The sequence below is a fragment of the Phyllopteryx taeniolatus genome, chromosome 14, assembly GCF_024500385.1.
Source record: "Phyllopteryx taeniolatus isolate TA_2022b chromosome 14, UOR_Ptae_1.2, whole genome shotgun sequence".
In the NCBI taxonomy this organism is placed as follows: domain Eukaryota; kingdom Metazoa; phylum Chordata; class Actinopteri; order Syngnathiformes; family Syngnathidae; genus Phyllopteryx; species Phyllopteryx taeniolatus.
Window position 1 is genome coordinate 924,112 of NC_084515.1, and position 22,735 is coordinate 946,846.

Here is a 22,735-nt window from a genome sequence, read left to right on the forward strand (position 1 = left end):
TACCGCTCTCACCAAGGCTCTTCTCCCCCGATTGCTCAGTTTGGCCGGACGGCCAGCTCTAAGAAGGGTTCTGGTCGTCCCAAACGTCTTCCATTTAAGGATTATGGAGGCCACTGTGCTTTTAGGAACCTTAAGTGCAGCAGAATTTTTTTTGTAACCTTAGCCAGATCTGTGCCTTGCCACAATTCTGTCTCTGAGCTCTTCAGGGAGTTCCCTTGACCTTATGATTCTCATTTGCTCTGACATGCACTGTGAGCTAATCAAGTCCAATCAGTATAATCAAACACAGCTGGACTCCAATGAAGGTGTAAAACCATCTTAGGGATGATCAGAAGAAATGGACAGCACCCAAGTTAAATATATGCGTGTCACAGCAAAGGGTCTGAATACTTATGGCTGAGTGATATTTCAGTTTTCCTTTTTTAATAAATCAGCAAAAATTTCAACAATTCCGTTTTTTTCTGTCAATATGGGGTGATATGTGTACATTTAGTAAAAAAAAAAAAAAGAATTTAAATGATTTAAACAAATGGCTTCAATATAACAAAGAGTGACAAATTTAAGGGGGTCTGAAAACTTTCCGTACCCACTGTATGTGAAGGTGGAAAGACCATCGCTAAACAGAAGAGAGGGCTTATGATATCACCAATCTCCCACTTACAATGCTGTTCTTTCATCCATTCCAAAGAAACTCAATAATTCTGCCTAAAACAAATAACATGGCCTCCTTGACCGTAAGCAGCCTCACTACCACTTTACAATAGAATGTCATATTACTAAGGGAGTTTACACTTAATGCCTCTTGTGGACAGATAATGGCCTCTCGGCCAGGCAGCCTAACGACTCTCCTTTTTTGCATTTCAAAAGAATAATACCATACGTGGTTTGGGGCGTGCCTCCAACTTTGAGCATAAATAGTTGTTTTTCCATACCAAATCAGGCGAGTGAGTCCTAACTAACTAAGCCTTGTTGCATGAACAGATGAAGCATGCTCAGATGAGGGGCAGAACATCTTCTACTGTAAAACAACCAGAAGAGTCCAGTTGTGATCGAATCAGTGCTTTGAGAATTAGTTGTGTATAATTATAACTGTTTTCATTAAATGGCATTTTTTTCTTTTCTTTTTTTTGGGGGGGGGGTTTAAAAAAGAAGTTTGGTTATTTCAAAAGTGACAGCTATTTACAAATGAAAAAAGGGTTAACTTTGTGTTTTTTTGTGGTTAGGGAGTGTGTGCAGTGCCAAGCGTTCCAAGCGGGTGAGAAAAAGGACACGTGTGAGCGCGACTGCAGTGACTTTATGCTGAGAAAGGTGAAGGACCGCAAGGATCTTCCTCAGCCCACCGACCAGAGCTTCCCCCTCACGCACTGCAAGGAGAGAGACGCCAACGACTGTTGGTTCTACTATACCTTTGCCATCAGGAACGACACCAAGGAGGTCTACGTCGTCGAGATGCTGGGTACAAAACATGCTGCGCCGAAACATAATGCGATATCATTACATCTGGCCACAAAATGTCAAAACATTTGACCCCTAGTTTTTTGCAAGTTGCACAAACTTTGTGGACAAAACATGAATTACAGTAATATACGGACAATCACATCGTGGAGTCAAAATCCTCACAATGTGTGGACATACATGGTTTTTAATCGTTTGCCCAAAAACATTTTACTCTTATAAAATTGCTAATTTCTTTTCTTGTCATAATCTGTTATTCTGAAATGTGACATTTTTTTATCATTCTTCAACTTTTGTCTTGTAAAATTGCAGCTTTTTTTTTTAAAATCGTTGTATTCAGATATCTCATAAAATTATTATTTTTGTTCAAAAATATATGTATAATTAATTCTCATTCAACTACTATTTGTCTTGTAATGATATTAGTCTCTTAAAATGTTTTTTGTAACAATATACAAAAAGGAATTCTCGTAAATTACAATTCTACTAGTTAGAAGAGCTACAAGTTGTAAAATTGTAAAATTATTTTCATATAAATTATAACATAATTTTATAATTTTACAATTTTTGTAAAATTGTTATTTTCATTTAAAAAAAAAATTCTCATTACAGTTTTGGTGTTGTAAAAATGTTGACTATTTTTGTACAAATTAAAAAAAATCTTGTTTTCTGCCATTTTTCTCATAAATGGTTCTCATTATGTTACCTCTTTAGCCTTCGGAAATTACTCTTTTCCATAAAATCTTTCACAGAAATTACAATTTTATTTTCATTGTATTAGTCTCTTAATCAGCGGCACAGTGGACGACTGGTTAGCACATCTGCCTCACAGTTCTGAGGACTGGGGTTCAAATCCCGGCCCTGCCTGTGTGGAGTTTGCATGTTCTCCCTGTGCCTGTGTGGGTTTTCTCTGTGCACTCCGGTTTCCTCCCACATCCTGAAAGCATGCATGGTAGGTTGATTGAGGACTCTAAATTGCCCTTACGCGTGAATGTGTGTGCGAATGGTTGTTTGTTTGTATGTGCCCTGCGATTGGCTGGCGACCAGTTCAGGGTGTACCCCGCCTCTCGCCCGAAGATTGCTGGGATAGGCTCCAGCACGCCCACGTCCCTAGTGAAGATAAGCGGAACGGAAGCTCAATGGATGGATAGTCTTTTAATATTAAGAGTTCTGTAAGTACAGTAACAATTTTTTTATGATAATGAGAAAAATTTTGTTACATGTAACTGTAAAAAATATATATATTTTAAATTCACAATTTTAATCTGTAAACATTTTGTAAAAATGGCAAACATTCTTTGAGCCTTGCATAAATGTTGTCTTTGTGCAAAATTAAATTTGATTATTTTTTTTATAAATTGCAAAAAATGGTAATTTTCGGAAAATTACACATTTTTCATCGTTACGATTTTATTCTCAGAATTGTTATTTTCAGGAGAATATTTCTCGTAATTCTCATACACTGAAAATCCCCTTCGCTGGTGTCCCTCTGTAGTGTACTGTAGTGACATGACAAAATAAATAACCAAAGAAGGCCCTTGTTGAGTTAATCCTTTCAATGTTTGCAGAGCTGTTTGTATTTTTTTTACCTTTGATGTGACGCGCTGTTTTTAATTATTGTTGTTCAGAATGCCCGGCGGGTCCTGACATAATCCCAATCGTCGCTGGAGTGGTCGCCGGTATTGTGTTGATCGGACTGGCCCTGCTGCTCATCCTCAAACTGCTCATGATCATCCACGACCGCCGAGAGTTCGCCAAGTTTGAGAAGGAGAAGATGAACGCCAAGTGGGACACGGTCGGTCGCTTGCCTTTACAAACGTATAACAATGTCAATGAGGACCATTAATCTCACAATTTAAAAAAAAAAAAAAAAAAAAAAAAAACGTAATATGACAATTTTGGTGAAATGGCATTATTTCCGATTAATAGTTCTACTTTATTTTCATCAAATTGCATTTTTTAAATTTAATATTTCCACTTGATTTTTTTGTAAAATCATTTTATTTTCTAGTATTTTGTTTTTGTGAAATTGATTTTCTTTTTTCTTGGTTATTCCACTTATTTTTTGTAAAATTGCAGGTTTTTTCCCCTCGTAAAATTTCCACTTTATTTTCACGCAATTGCAATTTTTTTCTCTTATTTACACTTTATTTTTTGTAAAATTTCAGTTTTTTCCTCAATTTCCACTTTATTTGTGTGAAGTTGCATTTTTTCGTAGTAGTTCAATTTTTTTATTGCACGTGTTTTCCCCTCCCCCAATAATTATAAATTAGTTATTATTAATACATTTTGGGGAAATTGCAGACTTTCTGTGAAGTCGTAGTTTTTTTATTCTAATATTTACACATTGTTTTTTTGACATTGCAGTTTCATTCTCATTAAACTGACAGTTGAAATGTTACAACCATATTGCCACACATTGCTTTTAAAATTCCAACTTTATTCAAATTTTTTAAATTGTGTTGTAATATAACTTTTTTCGTAAGAAAATGTTTCTCGTGTTGTGATATTACCATTTATACTCATCAAACATAGTAAGATTCACTTTTCAGCCAAATGAACCTCACAATCGAGATATAGTAAAATATTAGGAACAGTCAACATTTGATTATTTTCCCACAATTCCGGTTAAAAATGGGAAGAAAAAGAGGTTCATAAAAGAATGCTGTAATGACCTTGAGAAGATGTTGGTGCATCTGTTCATACAAGAACCTGCTCTGCAGTGGCGCCTCCCTCTGTCCGCATATTGGAACTGTATGTCCATAGCAAACTGGCTGCATACTTTTATATTTGTCTTTTTGGAAGAAATGGGAATGAATTCTATTCAAAATTTTTACCTTTTTTTGTAAAAAAAATAGCAAAATACTCATGGAAATTTTATGACTCTTATTCTCGTGATAGTTTTTTCGTGTGAAATTTCTTTCTTTTTATGAAATTGCTGGGCGGGGGGGTTTCTCTGATGATTTTTGGAAACATCCATCCATCCATTTTCTGAGCCCCTTCTCCTCATTAGGGTTGCAGGCGTGCTGGAGCCTATCCCAGCTATCATCGGGCAGGAGGCAGGGTACACCCTGAACTGGTTGCCAGCCAATCGCAGGGCACATACAAACAAACAACCATTCACACTCACATTCACGCCTACGGGCAATTTAGAGTTTTCAATTAACGTGCATGTTTTTGGGATGTGGGAGGAAACCGGAGTGCCTGGAAACCCACGCAGGCACGAGGAGAACATGCAAACTCCACACAGGCGGGGCCGGGGATTGAAACCCGCTCCTCAGAACTGTGAGGCTGACGCTCTAACCAGTCGGCCACCGTTTTTGGAAACAAATGTATGAAAAAAAAGTTTTACATTATCAAATATTCACAAATAAATATGCGTCATGACTATTCGTAAAAAAAATTCTCAATTCTGCTTCATGAAATTGCAACTTTTTCCTTGTGATTTCATGTCGTTATTGTAAAATGTACAATTTTGTCCTCATAAAAGGACATTATTTTCCTATATTTATACCTTATTCTAGTTTAACAAGTTACAAAAAAATTGACAGTTTGCTAGTAAAAAAAATAAATCTCGTGATATTGCTGTTTAGCCTCATAAAATGTAAACTCAAGGACGGAAGCCCAGACTTCCCTCCCCCCAGCCACTTCGTTCAACTCTTTCGGGTGGATCCCGAGGCGTTCACAGGCCAGCTGGGAAACATAGTCTCTCGAGCGTGTACTGGGTTGTCCCCGAGGCCTCCTCCTGGTGGGACTTGCCCGGAGCACCTCATGGGACATCCTAACCAAATGCCCAAGCCACCTCATCTGTCCCCTCTCGATGCGGTGGAGCGGCGGCTCGACCTCCCGGATGACCGAGATTCTCACCCTATCTCTCAAGGAGAGCCTGGACACCCTGCGCAGGAAACTAATTTCGGTCCTTTTTATCCGGGATTTTGTTCTTTCGGTCACGACCCAGAGTTTATGACCATAGGTGAGGGTAGAACGTAGATTGACTGGTAAATGGAGAGCTTTGCCTTTTGTCTCAGCTTTCTTCACCACGACAAACCAAATACAGAGTCCGCATCACAGTTGCCTGTCGATCTCCTGCTCCATTCTTCCCTCACTCGTGAACAAGACCCCAAGATACTTGAACTCCTCCACTTGGGGGAGGATCTCTTTCCCGACCCGGAGAGAGCACTCGACCCTTTTCCGACTGAGGACCATGGTGTTGATTTTCATCACAACCGCTCCAGCGAGAGTTAAAAGTCACTGTTTGATGAAGCCATCAGAACCACATCATCTGCAAAAAGCAGAGACGCAATGCTGAGGCCACCAAACCGGACCCCCTATAAAGGTATTGAAATAAATCAGTGACAAAGGGCAGCCTTGGCGCGGAGTCCAACTCGCACTGGAAATGTATTTGACTTATTTCTGGCAATGCGGACCAAACTCTGACACCGGTTGTACAGCCCTTATTATGGGGTCCGGCACCCCATATTCCCAGAGAAACCTCCACAGTACTCCACGAGGGACACTGTCGAACGCCTTCTCCAAGTCCAGAAAACGCATGTAGACTGTTTGGGCGGAAACTCCCATTCACCCTCGAGGACACTTCTGTTTCACGGCCAGGACGAAAACAATACTGCTCCTTCTGAAACAGAGAATCGACTTTCAGTCAGAATCTCCTCTGCAGAGCCCCTGAATAGACCTTACCGGGGAGGCTGAGGAGTATGATCCACCTGTAGTCAGAACACACCCTCCGGTCCACCATTTTAAAAAGGGGGACCACCAGCCAGTCTGCCAATCCAGAGGCACTGTCCCCAATGTCCACGAGATGTTGCAAAGGCGTGTCAGCCAGGACAGCCCCACAACATCCAGAGCCTTTAGGAACTCCAGGTGGAACTCATCCATCCCTGGGGCCCTGCTACCGAGGCGCTTTTTAACCACCTCAGTGACCTCAAACCTGGAGATAGGAGAGCCCGCCTCAGAGCCCCCAGACTCTGCTTCCTCTAGGGAAGGCTTGTCGGTAGAATTGAGGTCTTCGAAGTATTGGGCCCACTGACACACATCTTAAGTTGAGGTCAGCATCGCCCCATCCCCACAATACACAGTGTTGATGGTATACTGCTTCTCCCTCCTGAGATGCCGGATGGTGGACCACAATTTCCTCAAAGCCGTCTGGAAGTTGTTCTACTTGGCCTCACCAAACTCCTCGCACACCCGGGTTTTTGCCTCAGCGACCACAAAAAACGTATTCCGCTTGGCTAGCCAGTACCCATCAGCTTCCTCCGGAGTGCTACAGGCCAAAAAGGCCCGATAGGACTCCTTCTTCAGCTTGACAGCATCCCTTACCGCTGGTATCCACCAACGGGTTCGGGGATTGCCGCCATGACAGGCACGAGCACCTTACGGGCTAAGCTTTGGTCAGCCGCTTCGACAATGGAGGCGCGGAACATGGTCCACTCAGACTCAATGTCCCCCGCCTCTCCCATGACGTGGGTGAAGTTCTGCCGGAGGTGGGAGTGAAAACTTCTTCTGACAGGGGCCTCTGCCAGACATTCCCAGCAGCATTCACAATACGTTTGGGTCTGCCAGGTAGGACTGGCATCTTCCTCCACGATCGGACCCAACACACCACCAGGTGGTGATCGGTTGAAAGGTCCGACCCTCTCTTCACCCGAGTGTCCAAGACATGCGACTGCAGGTCTGATGACACGACCACAAAGTTGATCATCGAACTACGGCCTAGGGTGTCCAGGTGCCAAGTGGACACCCTTATGTCTGAACATGGTGTTCGTTATGGACAATCCGTGACAAGCACAAGAGTCCAATAACAGAACAGCTTGGGTTCTGATCGGCCGAGCCCCATGGGTGCAGGCACCAGGCGCTCGCCCTCATGCCCCACCTCCGGGCCTGGCTCCAAATGGGGGCTCTGGTCACCCGTGTCCAGGCGAGGGAAAATTAGGTCCAATATTTTTACTCATCATATAAGGGGTCTTTGAGTGTGCTTTTTCTCAGCCCACACCTAGGACCTGTTTGCCTTGGGTGACCCTACTTGGGGTGTGAAGCCCCAAACAACTTAGCTCTTGGGATCATTGGAACACAAAAAACCCTCCACCATGATAAGGTGATTATCCAGGAAGGGATAAACACAGTAGTCTCTCGTTTATCGCAGGGTTACGTTCCAGAACCCCACCCTTGCACCCCGCGCGTAGACGAAATACCGCAAAGTAGCGACCATATATTTATCCTATTTATATACACTTTAACGCTTGATGACCCTAAAAAAATTTTTGTTACTGTTTTTATTTGTTTTAGGCTAGAAGATGCTAAATTTACCACAAAAATAATTTTAATGATAAATATAAAAAAATACATTCATACTGCAAAGTCTCGCGATAAAATTAGATAGTAGGGCTCGAACTCTCCCTCTAAAGGCCTCTTTATACTCCCGCACTTGCGCAGGCGACAGCGCCCGCATTGTATCACGTGACCGACTCATTGGGCTTCGCGGCCCCTATGCGACACTTGACGCGCACACGGCACAAATTGTCACCGCGCGCAGAATGCCATGGAGATCATCTCTCGTGATTGGTGACATGCTGTGATGACATACTCAGCTTTCCCCTTGGTTCCTCAATACCGCCATCTTGAAAATACAAAACATGGAACAGATTGAGGAGAGGCTGTGCGAGGACGTGCGCAAATATGTGCATCTTTATGATGCTAGCACTAAGAATTAAAAAGATGCATAAATGTCAACAACCTGGCCTGACATTTCCGCGGCGGTAGGTTTAGAGGTGTTGGAGTGCCTTCAAAGCTGGACACTACTACCGGAATTGGCCATAAAATGCAGAGGAAACTCCACCCTGTGGTGTCCTAGCCATAACCAGCTGTAGCGACACCCCCAACTCGGGGGAGAACTGCAGCACATTTTCAAAACAGCGCGCGTGGGTTGCGCTCGAGTAAAAAGGCAAACTGCGCACGGCATAGCCGCAGTGACATCAGCGCTGTCACCGCCCACGCGAGTATAAAGAAGCCTTAAATCCTGATTCGTTATTCATGTTAACAGTAATTAATGACTTTCAAATCAGAATCGAATCGATACTCCTTGTACTATTCCAAAATAAAGACGTCATAGTCCAACAAATGAAGAATCCAATGTGATTATTTGAAAACTGTTGAACCGGGAAGAGAAAACTCTATGGCTGCCGCTTCACCCTCCGGAAAAGTATTTTTTTAGTTTAAAATGATTCAAATCCGAAGATTTTGATTGATAATTGCTTTTCCATGTCCACTTGAATCCCAGTTTGAGTCACCGTCCATTCGTGAACAGCCCTATTAAATATTAAGGATTTTAAAATCCATGATACATTGAGACCGCAAAAAGCCAACTGCGATATGACAATGGACAACTAAGATTCATTGTTATTGTAAGCTTCATTATCATTAAAAAAATAATAATTTCATCAAATTTTTGTTTTTAATCCATAAAATGATGACTGTGTGATTAATTAGTGTAGCCCAGATACTCCTTTGTACCAAAGCCACTTTAGTATTTGCTTTATAAAATTTTGCGCAGTTTGTGTTTCGATTATGTTACTAAATATTTAAATGTTGTTCTTTTCCCCCGATAGGGTGAGAATCCCATCTACAAGAGTGCCGTTACCACGGTGGTCAATCCTAAGTACGAAGGTAAATAATGGAGTGTCTTCGTCTCTGCCAAGGAAACACTGTATAAAAAGAAAATCGGGGCTTTGTCGGGGGGTGGTTAACATGTTGTCACTGTTTGATTTTGCGCCACTATCGCTCTTATTTTACTATGCATCAACGTGTACAGTCTTGTTTAAAAAAAAAAAAAAATGTGGGATTTCATTTTGTATTGTTTTCATTAAGTGAGGTACTGATCTTTTTTTTTTTTTTAAACTTGGTACCTGATAGCCTAACTTTTTTTTTTTCTTTTGTTTTGTTTAATAAAGCCAAGCCATCAGTGTTTTATGGGATTCTAGAAAAAAAGAGAAAAGATCAAGAAAAAGTGTGCAAAGTGTCATGTAAGTGCGTAGAGCATGTCGTCACTTGTGGAGGTTACGAATTGTGTCCAGTGTGTTTGGGTTCTGTGTAAAAAGCCATATTCATAGAAGTTGCAGGGTGCTAGATTTGATTTGATTGATTGATAGATTGATTGATTCGTTGGAACAATCAGTTGAAATGTGAAAAAAATATGTCAGTGTACAGTACTTTTTATTACTAGTTTTATTTGTAAAGCCAACTCAGGTCCTTAACTTCTTCTCAGCATTGCCAAATATACACAAACACGCCATTTTGTTAACTCATTTACTTAATTTTGTCAAAGAAAGGAATGCAGACAGTGGATTGTGAAGATCAGGGCGAAGGTAATGTTTGTTTGTTTTTTAAAACATTTGTTAAGATAAATGTTTCACTTTATCCCACCTGTTGTTTTAAGTGCCTTTTTTGGGCAAAAAAAGTAATCCACATTGCATTTGTGTGTTTCAGAAATTATTTATTGAATAAAAAAATTGAAATGTATCACTTTTTTCCTGTTGTGCTTCATTCATATTGCGGGCCATCACAATTACAATATTCTGTTGTTTTTGTGTTATTTAATTTAATGTTATGACATGCAATTAACCTAAAAAAAAAAGATCGACCTGAAAAGATGAATATTAGACCAATTGAAATTGATTTATTTTAGTTACTCTAATTGTTCTGATACTAAAAAATAAATAAACTACTGTTGACATGTGTAGTAAAATGTTTGTTTCACTTTTTTATATTAAAATATTCTGTGTTTTTGTTTTATTTATTCTTATTGCGGGATTTAGTTCCAAAATAATTAAAAAGACCCAAAAAAGATTTCTGGTTCCATTCAATATTGAACAATTGTATGTATTTCTGCACATTTGGAATTATTTTAATAGAATACTGGTAAAGTATTGTTTAAAAAAAAAAAAAAAAAAAAAGATAAATATTAATCTAATTAGTTTTTTAATTTTAGTTGACATAATTGATCATTTTTGGCTACTGTTTTCTGTACGTGTCATAAACCCAGACCTATTAAAAAGCATTACCTCATATATGGAATTATTTTGATGAAAAAAATGGTTAGTTTACGCTTAAAAAAAACAAATATTAGCTTCATTAAAACAGATTTTTTTGTTGACATTGTTGGGTTTAACAAAAAGTGCACTTTTACTCACGAATAAAATGTGCTTGTTTCACATTTTTTATATACCTATTGTACAACAGTGTTTTATTTCCTCGTAATTTTACGACTTCTGTATGTAATTGTGCAAAAGAAATTGTCATGATAAAATTCAGACTATTTTCATCAAAATAAAATACTCAACTTCATACTCATTAAACAATTGATATGACTTAACCCTTGAAAATTTCAGTTTAAAAAAGATTTTTTTTTAAAAACTTTTTCTTGTTATCCTACACTTTATTGTCATTAGAAAATCTCCCTATTTTGGAAACCTTTTCATTTTTATAATAAAACGTGGATTTAATTAAAACCCTACAACTTATTTTTTCTGATATATTTTTAAGATATTCTGTTTTTGTGTATGACAGAAATTATAACAATTTTAATTTTTTTTTAATGAAATTGTATGGCATCATCATGCAGTATACATATATATATATATATTATACAATATCAGAAAGTTTACATCTAAAATACAGACTAAGCAAATTAAAACGGATTTATTTTAGTCGACATAATTGTTGGGTTAAAAGAAGTGTTTTTACTATTGTTTAAATTCACTGCCAGTCCTCCATGTTAATATGGATTTTTAGATTCAACAGCCGTCAATGGCAGTGAATGAGTTTTATGAAATGGACGACAAAAAAAACTTTAAAAAGCCATTTACAATTTTTTTAATAATTCCATATTTCCATCGGTCATTCCCGACCAATCGCGTTCTGATCTCTCCTCCGTGGCGTGTGACGCCACTAACCTCGCCCCCTCTCCATCTCACCTCCTAGTGATTGGTGACCGATGTGGTCCAATCAGAAGGCGTCTCTCACAGCAAAGTTGTTAACCCCCAACAGTAGCACTTTAGGTGGCCACCTCTACTTTCAACCTGACTCAACATCGACAAGGAAATGAACACTTCCACACGATAAAACTCATTTTTATCGAAGTGAGTGGACGCTTCCGAGATGTTTTTGCCCCCCCACCGTGACAGCGGCGAGGAGAAGGAAGGAAACGCTTGGATGCAGCCTTAATGTTATTTGGGCTAGTAGTAGCTGCGTCGTTTTTCCTCTCGTTTTTTTAACTCGAATATTCGCCACCATTTGGATTATAAAAAGTCACCGTTTGGAAATCTGACGTTGGTAAGTATTCTCTTGTAATGTTTGTTCTGGAAGAAGAGAGGCATCCTCCTCTCGAAATAGTATTTTTACTGATGATTTTATTACAACGAAAATGAATTACGAGCTGTTCAAGCTTTTGATGGCGAGCATAATAATAACAAGAAGTTACGTTGATATTTTCGAGTTTAGAAGCCAAAAAAAATCGATTTCAAGGTGTCGAAGACATGTAGTTGACTTTTTTTTTTCCCCTTCACATGACTGACAAAAACAGAAGGTCGCAAACGTCATGTGTGATTTGGTTGCTCGGCGTTCAATTGTTCCCAAAAAATAATCGCAAGTTCCTGTCTCCCCGCGCTCGGTTTTCACCTCGTTTCACTCACATTTTGGTGGCTTTAAATGTTTCCCCCCCCTAAGCCTTCTGCTCGGTTTCGTAGCTGAAAAGATTGTTGGCTGGCATTTTTTTTTTTGTGGCTCGACAGCGCCAGGCAGCCGTGTAGAGGTAGCTTGGGGAACTACACGGCCCTGATCTCCCTTTATATGCATTTAGTTTTCACAATTTAAAGACTTCCTATGGGTCTTAATAACATGCTCGCATCAAAATATCCCGAGGAACAAGAATGATAGACATATTTTTACAGCATGTTGCCAGCAATTAGCTGGATATCATTGCTTTCCTCTACTAATGGAAGCAGTCCCCAGAGTGAGGGAAAACAAGCTAATATAAAATAATGAAAGCATTTTTGTGGGATATGGACAGGTAGTCAACAGCTATACGGGAGGAATCAAGTAAGTGTTTTTCATAAGAAACTGACACTGTTGTTACCTCACTTAAACCGAGCGTCTAGAGATTGAGTTGCATTTATTATTAATAAATAATAATGCATTACACTGGTATAGCGCTTTTCTAGACAGTCAAAGACGCTTTACAGTTTCACGCATTCATTCACTCCTCAGTCATACCTTGGTGGTAAGCTACTTGTGTAGCCAGAGCTGCCCTGGGGCAGTCTAACATAAGCGTGACTGCCATTCTGCGCCTACGGCTCCTCCAACCACCACCAAACATCCGACCACATTCATTTGTAGGCAATGTGGGTTAAGTGTCTTGCCCAGTGACACAACAACGACGCATTCAGAGAGACAAACCGGCGTCCCTCCGGTTGCAGGGCATACTCTTACCCTCTATAATTATTACTGGTGGATACAGCATTGCATCACCAAGCCATCAAAATACACGTCAATGTAACGGAATGTAGTGGCCAAACTTGAAAAAGTAATTTTACCATAGAAAGTCTTAACAGTTGTGTGTCTGGAGTGACTATCCACCTATCAAGTGTGAAATTAAACAACCAACTCAATCTTTAGTTATCTGACTTTCTGAAAATGTGTGGGAGCATGCCCTTCTGAAATGTGTCCCACTGTGATGTCACAATTCAGAGAAATTGCATAACCCCGCCTCACATCGAGTTCTGCATCCAATGGTAGTGAGGCTGGCTGTAGTTCCTGAGCCAAAGAACCACTTTGACACAGTGGCCGAAGCACTATCATTTCAAAAGGTAAGCAGAGCATTAGCTTCTGACAATATTGTTATAATATTCAGCTAAGTTGTTGGCATGATGGTGGGGGTCTTTGTGTTGGCTGTGTCATGCGCCACACACTACAGTAATTGAGAAGTGTAAATTGGTGGCTTGGTGAAGAAATGTTGCGGTGATAATGGTATTTATTCTTTATGAGCGTTCACTTTAAGTGACATAACATTGTTAGCGTCTTATGATTAAGTGACATTTTATTTTTTTGATGCTCCCAGACTCTGGGTGACCTGATTTATTTATTTTTTAACCCCATAGGAGACAATGGAAATAGACCTATTAGACCTATGATAGATCTCTTCCAGGATCACATATTAATAAAAACTAGAACCTATTAACGGGATATGTTTTAAGTGAAAAAATAACATTTTTATGTCATACATGTGTAAAAAGGAAGTGAACATGAGAATCCTAATAAGCCTAACACCAAAAAGATATGATGCTGTCCTCCAGCGACAGGCATGTCGCATAACTTCCTGTGTGTATTCATCTCTTAACAGTGGAGACTGAACCCAAGTCCAAGAAAAAGCTAAACATGCAGTTAATCCTCTGTTCGCTGAACTTGGCTCTCGCGAGGTATGCTGAAGTTTCATAGAGGCATACTTTTTCTGTAATTGGATTAAAGTCAAAAGTGCAAGACTTCGAGGTTCAGCAAGTGTACTATAAAAATACAGAAAACATGTTGCAGGTAGTAAGCTAATCAACGTTAGAATTCCGCCAGTACAGCGAACCCCCGCATATTCACAGTTTGGCATTGCAGAATTCGCTTTGTCACGTTTTTTTAAACCTTTCCTCTGTTATTCGCTGACAAACCCACCGATTCACTGTTTTGTGCTCAGGCAAGAGTAATATAAGTATTACTAAAGTAATAAGTGTTACTTGGACGTCATCGTGGTGGCAATGAAGTATGTTAAAGTATTTTGAGGAGTTATTATTATTATTGAGACTAATGTAATGCTTTGCCACCATCTTGTGGCATCTATATGCAATTACAGTACAATATAAACCTATTTAAGGTGCACTAATTACTCACAGATTTTTGTTATTGGCGGCAGGGCTCAATCCCAGTGCCCTGTAACACAAAGACAACAATTTGTACCACTTATCTAATTCATTTTATTTTTTTAATTAGAATGATTGGGCATTCTGTGTGATGCAGGTTTTACAAAATCAATAAAATAAATCAATAAATGTGCAAATGCTAATCTGGCTAATTTGGCTACATGAAATACCATCCATCCATCCATTTTCTACCGCTTATCTGAGGTCGGGTCACGGGAGCAGTAGCTTTAGCAGGGACGCCCAGACTTCCCTCTCCCCAGCCACTTCATCCAGCTCTTCCGGGGGGATCCCAAGGCGTTCCCAGGCCAGCCGAAGGACGTAGTCTCTCCAGCATGTCCTGGGTCGTCCCTGGGGTCTCCTCCCTGTGGGATGTGCCCGGAACGCCTCACCAGGGAGGCATCCGAATCAGATGCCCCAGAGCTGAGATCCTCCCGGATGACCGAGCTTCTCACCCTATCTCTAAGGGAGAGCCCGGACACCCTGCGGAGGAAACTAATTTCGTCCTTTTGTATCCGGGATCTCGTTCTTTCGGTCACGACCCACAGCTCGTGACCATAGGTGAGGGTAGGAACGTCGATCGACCGGTAAATCGAGAGCTTCGCCTTTTGCCTCCACTCCTTCTTTACCACAACGGATCGATACAAAGTCCGCATTACTGCAGACGCTGCACCGATCCGCCTGTCGATCTCCCGTTCCATTCTTCCCTCACTCGTGAACAAGACCCCAAGATACTTGAACTCCTCCACTTAGGGCAGGATCTCATCCTCGACCCGGAGAGGGCACGCCACCCTTCTCCGACTGAGGACCATGGTCTCAGATTTGGAGGTGCTGATTCACATCCCCGCCGCTTCACACTTGGCTGCAAACATGAAATACCAATTTATCAATAATAATATGTTACAAGTCTTCTTTTGTTTTTTTATTTGTGCTAATGCACTAATGCCAATTTGGCTACATGACGTACCAGTTTATTACATAACCTACTAATGTCTTATTCATCACTTTTTAAATGTTTGCTACCCTAGCTAGTTTGGCTTCATTAAGTACTAATATTACAGTAGACTGCTTTATTGTAATATTCAATTCAGGAAATAATTTTTTTTTTTAATTCCAAATTTTGTTTCTTGCACTAGCATTGGTGTTGGCTACTAGCCCTGTCATAGGTAGCCATTTAAAAGATTAACAAACTTTAGTGATGATTTGATCGTGACATGAATTGATTTGTGTTCTCTCAAGTGCTCACCATGGACGTATTGGATTTATTTGATTTATGGGATTTTACGAAAGGAAAAGTGGAATTCCCTTGGCTACATCCTGGTTAAACTCCGCTATGGCTGGTAAGTTGACTTTTAAGACAATTTTTGATATAGTTGTCTTGAGTCTGTCTCAAGTCCTCTTGAACTTTCATCGACTTGAAGATCTTTTGTAATTCTGTCTGTTGTTATTTCTACTGACAAAGGTTGACTTGAATGAATTATTTCCCCCCCCCCCCCCGTTGACGTTAGGTGCTTTTACGCCTGAGTCCGCTAGATGGAGACATTGTGAGGGGTCTCATCTGGTTTTGAATTTTTGAATTATTTAGTTGATTAAATAAGTTAACGTCACATAGGAGAACATTTTATTACCTGTTTTAGACATCTGTCTCTAAGTATGATGTAAGACTCATGAATGATCTTCAACTATAATCTTTTCGATTATTATTAAAATATGACTTAACAGGATCATGTTTATTTAGTTGATTATTGTTAGTAGAGCTAATAAAGGAATTTGTTATTACTGGCAGCGTTTCAGTAGAAACGGAAAACACCAGGATTGCTTGGTTATTAAATATAAATGAAAGTTCATGTTACAGTTCTTAGATATTTTATTTATCCCCACGGGAAATCCAGCCGTCCTTCAAATAGCTTTAAAATGAAAATGCTTCAAATTTACCGGTACTTTTATTTATTTACTTATTTTATGTATTTACCCCAATCAGTGTAATAATTATATAGAATATATACGGGATTAAAATTGGTGTATTATTTAAATACAATATAAGGCCATGTCTGTATTTGTGATCAGTTAATGTTTAGATTTGTATCAGTTTGCAAGTGTTCTTGGTTTTTTATTTATTTATTTTTTTTAATGTCAGTCATGTCAGGTAATGTTTCCATGAGGATTTATATTTTGCATTAAGAATGACAATCTTCATAATATTGCTGATGAAATTAATAAAAATGCAAATAAGTGTTACATTTTCACAAATGCAAATACAGACATAGTTATATTACAATTAAAAAGCTCCCAGTTACAAAATATATGAATTAATGAACTTTCAAAATGATTGAAAAGCACATTTTCACATTACATTGTTTTGTAAATTTTCAGTATTTTCAGCTTTTTACTCATTATGTAACATTTGTCTATATACATTTATATAGAAAAATATTATCCATACAGTATGTGAGGAAAGACCGTTTAAAAAAAAAAAAAAGTACTTACGTTATGAATGAAACTTGAAATGTTATTTCTTTCACTATTGGTAGTCATTTGTTTTGATTATAATTTTTTAAATGTTGTAATATATTATGTAATTAGGTGTTATTAGGGTATTCTATTGTGACATAATCAGTTAATGCTTACATTTATCAGTTTATTTTTTTAAATGTTGGTCATATAATCAATTATTTTTTTGAAATTGAATGATGTTACATATATAATTAAAAGCTTTCAAATTTACTTATTTTACAAAATATTATTTAAAAAATATAAAAAAAATTTATTCATTCATTTGTATTGGCTTCTTTTTCCATCCATCCATCCATTTTCTGAGCCGCTTCTCCTCACTAGGGTCGCGGGTGGCTTCTTTTTTAAAATTATTATATATTTTTTAAAATTGTGATGTGACTACATAAATTTGTTTTTGTCATCAGGTAACGTTTCATTTATATTGGTTGACGTCATCTGTGTTTTTCTTTCTACAAATGTCGTTCATGTCAGGTAATGTTAATTATTGTTTTATTTAATTCACGTATATATATATATATATATATATTTTAAAAAAAACTTCTTCCACACTGACACAACAAATCCACATTGGTCCGCTTCCACGCGCTTACTTCCCGTGACAGAAACGCGCTCGGAGTCGCGTGGGAATGAATGGTCGCTGGGCGGGTTTGGTGGGGGTTGGGGTGTAAGTGGGGGGGGCTAGACCAAGCCGAGCAAAACACGCCAAAAACACTTTTAAATGTCCGCCATGTTGCCTATGGCGCACTGAGCCGCCTACGAGGAGGGGAAGCGGAGCGCCGGGGAAAAGCAGGCCGAGACACAGCGAGCGACATCCGGGCCCCCTCCCCCCACCACCCCACACCGCTGCGGCATCACTCCGGGCTGGCGACGCCCTACCTTAGCGCTTGACAAGCTTACAAAAAAAAAAAAAAAAAAAAAAAAAAAAAAAAATACAACGTCAGAGTTAGCCGCCCCAGAATCATCCATGAAAGCTTCACTCGTCACCGCGGTGATTATTAGGAGCTCGGATAGACATTATTTGTGAGAGGGGGCACCTAAAAAGGAGGAAAAATGAGTAAATTGTCGTTTCGGGCGCGGGCGCTGGACGCCACAAAGCCGCTGCCCGTCTTCCGTTGTGAGGATTTACCCGACCTGCACGAGTATGCGTCCATCAACCGGGCCGTGCCGCAGATGCCGACGGGCATGGAGAAGGAGGAGGAATCGGTAGGCTTTCTTTTATTCCACCGTATCATTGTGAAAATTGGTTTTTACTCGTTTTTCTACCATCACGGTCGCATTCTTTTATGTTCCTGCGCAAGCCGTCACAAAATGGCCGCCCTTCCCCCCGACAGAAACACGACGAATTTTCACCCTAAACTGCTACCATTCCGCGCTTGAGTTACGTTTTGGGCAACTTGGGGACGCGCCGTGTCGATTTTGGAAACATTTTTCGGCTTTTAGCCGCAGATTTGAGTGTCAATCCGGTTTCCGAATACAAAGGGATCATGTGACTTCTGCGCGGCGGACATTTTGTCTCGTGGCCTTGTGTTGGCGTAGTGGCGAGGGGAGAGCAGCAGGGGGCGCCCGAGGGGAATGTCAACACTAAAAATGGATGGCAGCTAGCGTCTGCACTTTTTTAGCATACATGCTCACACTGGCCAAGTGTATTTAGGTGTTTTTTATTGTCCGTGATCTTAACCTGAACGTTTGGGACCTCAAAAACTAAACTGTTTTTCTGTTTATTTTATTTATTTTTTGAATTGGACCTGTCAGATGAGTAATAATTTACTGTTGCAATTGTTTGTTGTTGTTTTTGTAGTCCCTTAACTGCACTGTATCATACTGTGAGCAATTTATAATAGTTTGGTTGCGTCATTTAGCCGTATGAGGGAAGTCATGGTTTTACAGTGATGTGTATTCAGGTTACTTTTTTCCATGTTGTGGATGTGATACTGTAGTTTATAGTGATGTATTTGTGCCGCATTTTAGCAGTATGAGGGGATATCATACAGTGTGTATTTCGTCCACTTAAGTGATATAGGGTGATATGTATTTAAGATTTTAGCGGTATGAGGGAAGTCATCGTTGGTTTGGTGTGTTTGGGTCAGATTTTATAGGGACGATACCCATGCCTAGTACTTATTGGAACTTTTATTCAAATGACTGCCTGAAACATCATGTCGAAAAATTGCTTCACAATCTCAGCAATTGATATACAAAAATAATTTCGTATAGCAAATATTGCTAAACAAAAAAGTATGAGTATTTCGGACCCTGGAGTTCATGGCTAATAGACGTGTATTTTCCGGTATCCACGGTGGTGGTGTTTTTTGGTGGTTGTTTTTTTTATTCTGGTTCTGTGCATCTTTAGTGCTTAATGTACTTGAACCTGGTCAAGGTCAGTTATGTCATTATTTTAGAGTATTTGTAGGTTGTAAACTGCATGCTCCCCGGCAGGAGTCTTGTACTTTCATCCAATTTTACACTTGAACATGACTGTGTGGTTTTGATACGCTTCCTTCGCACCCTTTAAACTTTAGAGTCTAAAGTATGGTAAATGTGCAGCTCACTAAAAAAATGTCATGTCAGTGTGCAGGTCCTATTACTACTAATACTACTCCAGAGCTGCCAAATGTTACGGAACATCTGTATTTTGGTACAGAAATCACAGAACATTGACTCGTTATGACCGTAACACTGATTGTTCCGGATATTGGAATGAAAAAAAAGTCCAGCGGCGGATGTTACCGGCACGTCCGCATTGAACAGCTGCCTGGTGGATGTCATTTTATTACACCCCCCCGCCCCGGCTGCCAAGGCGCAGGTTCTCTTTTGTGTCCTGTGTCAACACATTGTAAGTCACTTATCGCCTCCAGGGTAGAAAAAAAGCTACACTTCTTACCATGCCAAAAGTGTCATGAAGGAAGGATGAGGAGTAGATAGGCAAAAGCCCTGCTATAATTGCTAAGCTATCGATACAAGCAGTTGCAAAATATTGAAATAAGTGATTTGGTGAAAGAATACCTTGGTCACGTAGGTCTGGCTGGAACTGTGTTTTCGCAGAGAGTAACTAACTTTGGCCAACAAAATAACAGGCCAATTGATACGTGTTTAGAGAGATAAATATAAAATAATACATGTCCACACATGACTCTACGTCTGAACCAGCAATAAATTAGTATGTTACTCTACACGTCACTTTGTAATGTGGGCAGGTGAAAAGTATATTATTATTAGGCTTTACACAATCAGGATTTTTGGGGCCGATCAGCGAGTTGAAAAAAAACAATAACCGCTCCGATCACAAGCTGGAGGAATGTTTCTATTTAAATAACCTGTTCATTTGCTATATATACTTGCGTACTTAATTGCTCCAAAAAATATATTTACAATAAATAATGTATCTTTGTTCATCTATTTATGCCAGTGAGGCATAGTGACAGACAGAACAAATGATAAATGGTCTTCTATTAGATGGCAGGAAGTACATACAGTAATTAATGTAACCACTTTTTGTTTGTTGGTGTGCCGTGAGATTTTTCAATTGTAAAATGTTCCTTGGCTCCATAAAGGTTGGAAATCACTGCTCTAGTCAGATCGTGTATTCTAATCAGTCAGGTCAAACCAACATTACATGACAAAAATAATGGGTGCTAACTTAGTGTAATTAAATTACTTTTTTTTAAATTAAATTACTTCACCCACACCGAAACTTTAGAGCATGATTCGACAGAACGGCGGCATGTTTACGTCCAACCGTTCGTGGTACCACTAGCTTGCTAGGCTACATAACGTTTTGTTCCCTGCTTGCGAGCCGTATTGTATTCAAAGTACGGGAGCATACCTCAAGCAAGCCTTAAACGAACGTCCTCTCCTGTCCTGAGCACCGGTGACCACCAACACACGTTTTTCCCCATTTTGTCCTTATAATACAAAGTTGGCATGCTTCACTCTTGTTGTTGTCGCCACAGTAACGAGTGTATCCGGTCGCATTTGAGTTGACAAAATAAAGCCCAATGATCGTAAAAAACGGGATGTGGTGGTATCGGAATACAAAATTTTATTGCAGTAATCTGACATAGTGCAATCGTGAAAGAGCAAATTTGTCTTGTAATCTGATCCGGCCGGGCATTATGTGTTGTCTGTTCCACACTGCCGACATGTATTTTAAAAAATAAGTAAATACATTTGTAACAACTTTATTGATATTTCCAATACTACGTCAAAAGACGTGCGACAAGGCTAATAATAAACAAGCGTTTGGATTCTACTATACTGTGCACGATAGCGACGCGGCGTAAATGTCGTTTGCATTGATCGGATCGGCGAATTATGGCATTAAAGCCAATCAGCATAAAATGCTAAATATTGGCCGATTACCGATCAGCCCGATTAAAATCGGTGTAAAGTCTAATTATTATTGTTGTTAAAAAATATTTGTAATATAAGATGCAAATTTCCCCAATATGAGATTAATAAGTGTATCAATTCAGCAACAAGTTGAGATCGTTGGGCATCGTTTGAATTTGATCGATTCCGGTCCCGATTCAGACAATCAATCACCTTTTTTATTGTCATGAGCATGCATGCACACGAAATTTGTTCTCTGCATTGTACCCATCACAGTGAACACATACACATGTTAGTGGAACACACTGGAGCAGGGGGCAGCTGAAGCACCCGGGGAGCATTTCGGGGTATCAGTGTATTGCTCAAGGACACCACAGCCATGAGTCCAGGGGATGTTGGCAGATGGTCCAGTTGGGGTCTTGAACCTAGGTCTCCCACGGTGGCAGGCGATGATCTTAACCATTGGTCCACGGCATTCTGGTTCCAAACAATTCTCGATTCCGATTCTTTTCGGGGGCTGGGTCAAAAAAGTTTGCATGGTTTAAATAAAGGGTGTCCAAACTATGAGCGTCCGTTTTCTTCGCAGCCCGCAGCATAAACTAAAATGAACATTTGGTATCTTTATAACCAGTATGTATAAATATCAAACCTATGAAGTAAAAGGCAATGTGTGTGGAACTAACCCAATTGACTTAATCATTAATTAATGTCTCAGCTAAAAGTTAAATATAGCATTGTTTAAATAGATATTTGTCACTGTTTTATCACGTCAAATGGTTTATATGTGCAAGTTTCAACTTGACTTCCTGTTTTAAGCATGTTGCCTTTAATTTTCAAGGGTACGCAGTGAAACGCAGCATTTTGAAACGAAAAATAACTTAACACGACACTGGTAAAAACAAAAGTAAAGCAAGATGCAAGACAGAGTAATGTATTGAACCAAATGCTCTGTAAAACGTTGAGTCCTTTACCTACCAACCGATGAGACACAAGGTTAGTGTTTATGATACTGTGAGTTGCTAGTTTGACCTTTGAAGTTTTAGCTCAATGTTAAGCTTGTAATGCCACTGTTTCTACTAGTATGGTAAAGTAATAGATTTATTTATTTTTGTCTGTCATCAGCTTTTACGTTGGTTGAAAGACTAATATAAATGCTAAAAACCATCAGCGCAAGAGTGCAACCCACCATTTAACTTGTTAGCTGCCTCAATGTTGGCATACACATTTTATTGTTTCACTAACCCAATTGACTTCACTGAAGTTCCGCGCGGTGTAGGCTGAGGCTCATAGCGGGAGGGAACGCGTCAGAGTTCTACACATCGTGAAAGCGTGCTTAGCAAAATATAATCTTTTTCCAAGAGTTACACTGAGGTTACTGGTCATTTATTTTAACATAGTTAAGACGCACTATTTTTCGCCACCGTTAGGCACAAGCACGTCTTCGTGCGTGTTCTTCTTCGTTTGTTTTTCGC

The 22,735-nt window shown here is 39.6% G+C and overlaps 2 protein-coding genes across 8 annotated transcripts in view; both read left to right on the forward strand.

Annotated features, from left to right (window-relative positions):
- Positions 1-9,984, forward strand: part of LOC133488559 (integrin beta-1-like) — a 54,569-nt gene extending 44,585 nt beyond the window's left edge. For both annotated transcript variants that reach the window (XM_061796550.1, XM_061796551.1), the window contains exons 13-15: positions 1,224-1,456; positions 3,084-3,250; positions 9,075-9,984. In XM_061796550.1, the coding sequence (XP_061652534.1) occupies positions 1,224-1,456; positions 3,084-3,250; positions 9,075-9,140 (466 nt within the window). In that variant the 3' untranslated portion in view covers positions 9,141-9,984. The remainder of the gene's footprint in view (positions 1-1,223; positions 1,457-3,083; positions 3,251-9,074) is intronic.
- Positions 9,985-11,492: 1,508 nt separating this feature from the next.
- Positions 11,493-22,735, forward strand: part of epc1b (enhancer of polycomb homolog 1 (Drosophila) b) — a 63,206-nt gene continuing 51,963 nt past the window's right edge. The window contains exons 1-3 of one of the 6 annotated variants that reach the window (XM_061796311.1): positions 11,493-11,796; positions 13,210-13,328; positions 15,660-15,760. In XM_061796311.1, the coding sequence (XP_061652295.1) occupies positions 13,251-13,328; positions 15,660-15,760 (179 nt within the window). In that variant the 5' untranslated portion in view covers positions 11,493-11,796; positions 13,210-13,250. Of the gene's footprint in view, positions 11,797-13,209; positions 13,329-15,659; positions 15,761-17,241; positions 18,138-22,735 lie in introns of those variants that run through there. The other 5 variants (XM_061796314.1, XM_061796315.1, XM_061796317.1 and 2 more) reach the window with 5 other exon arrangements.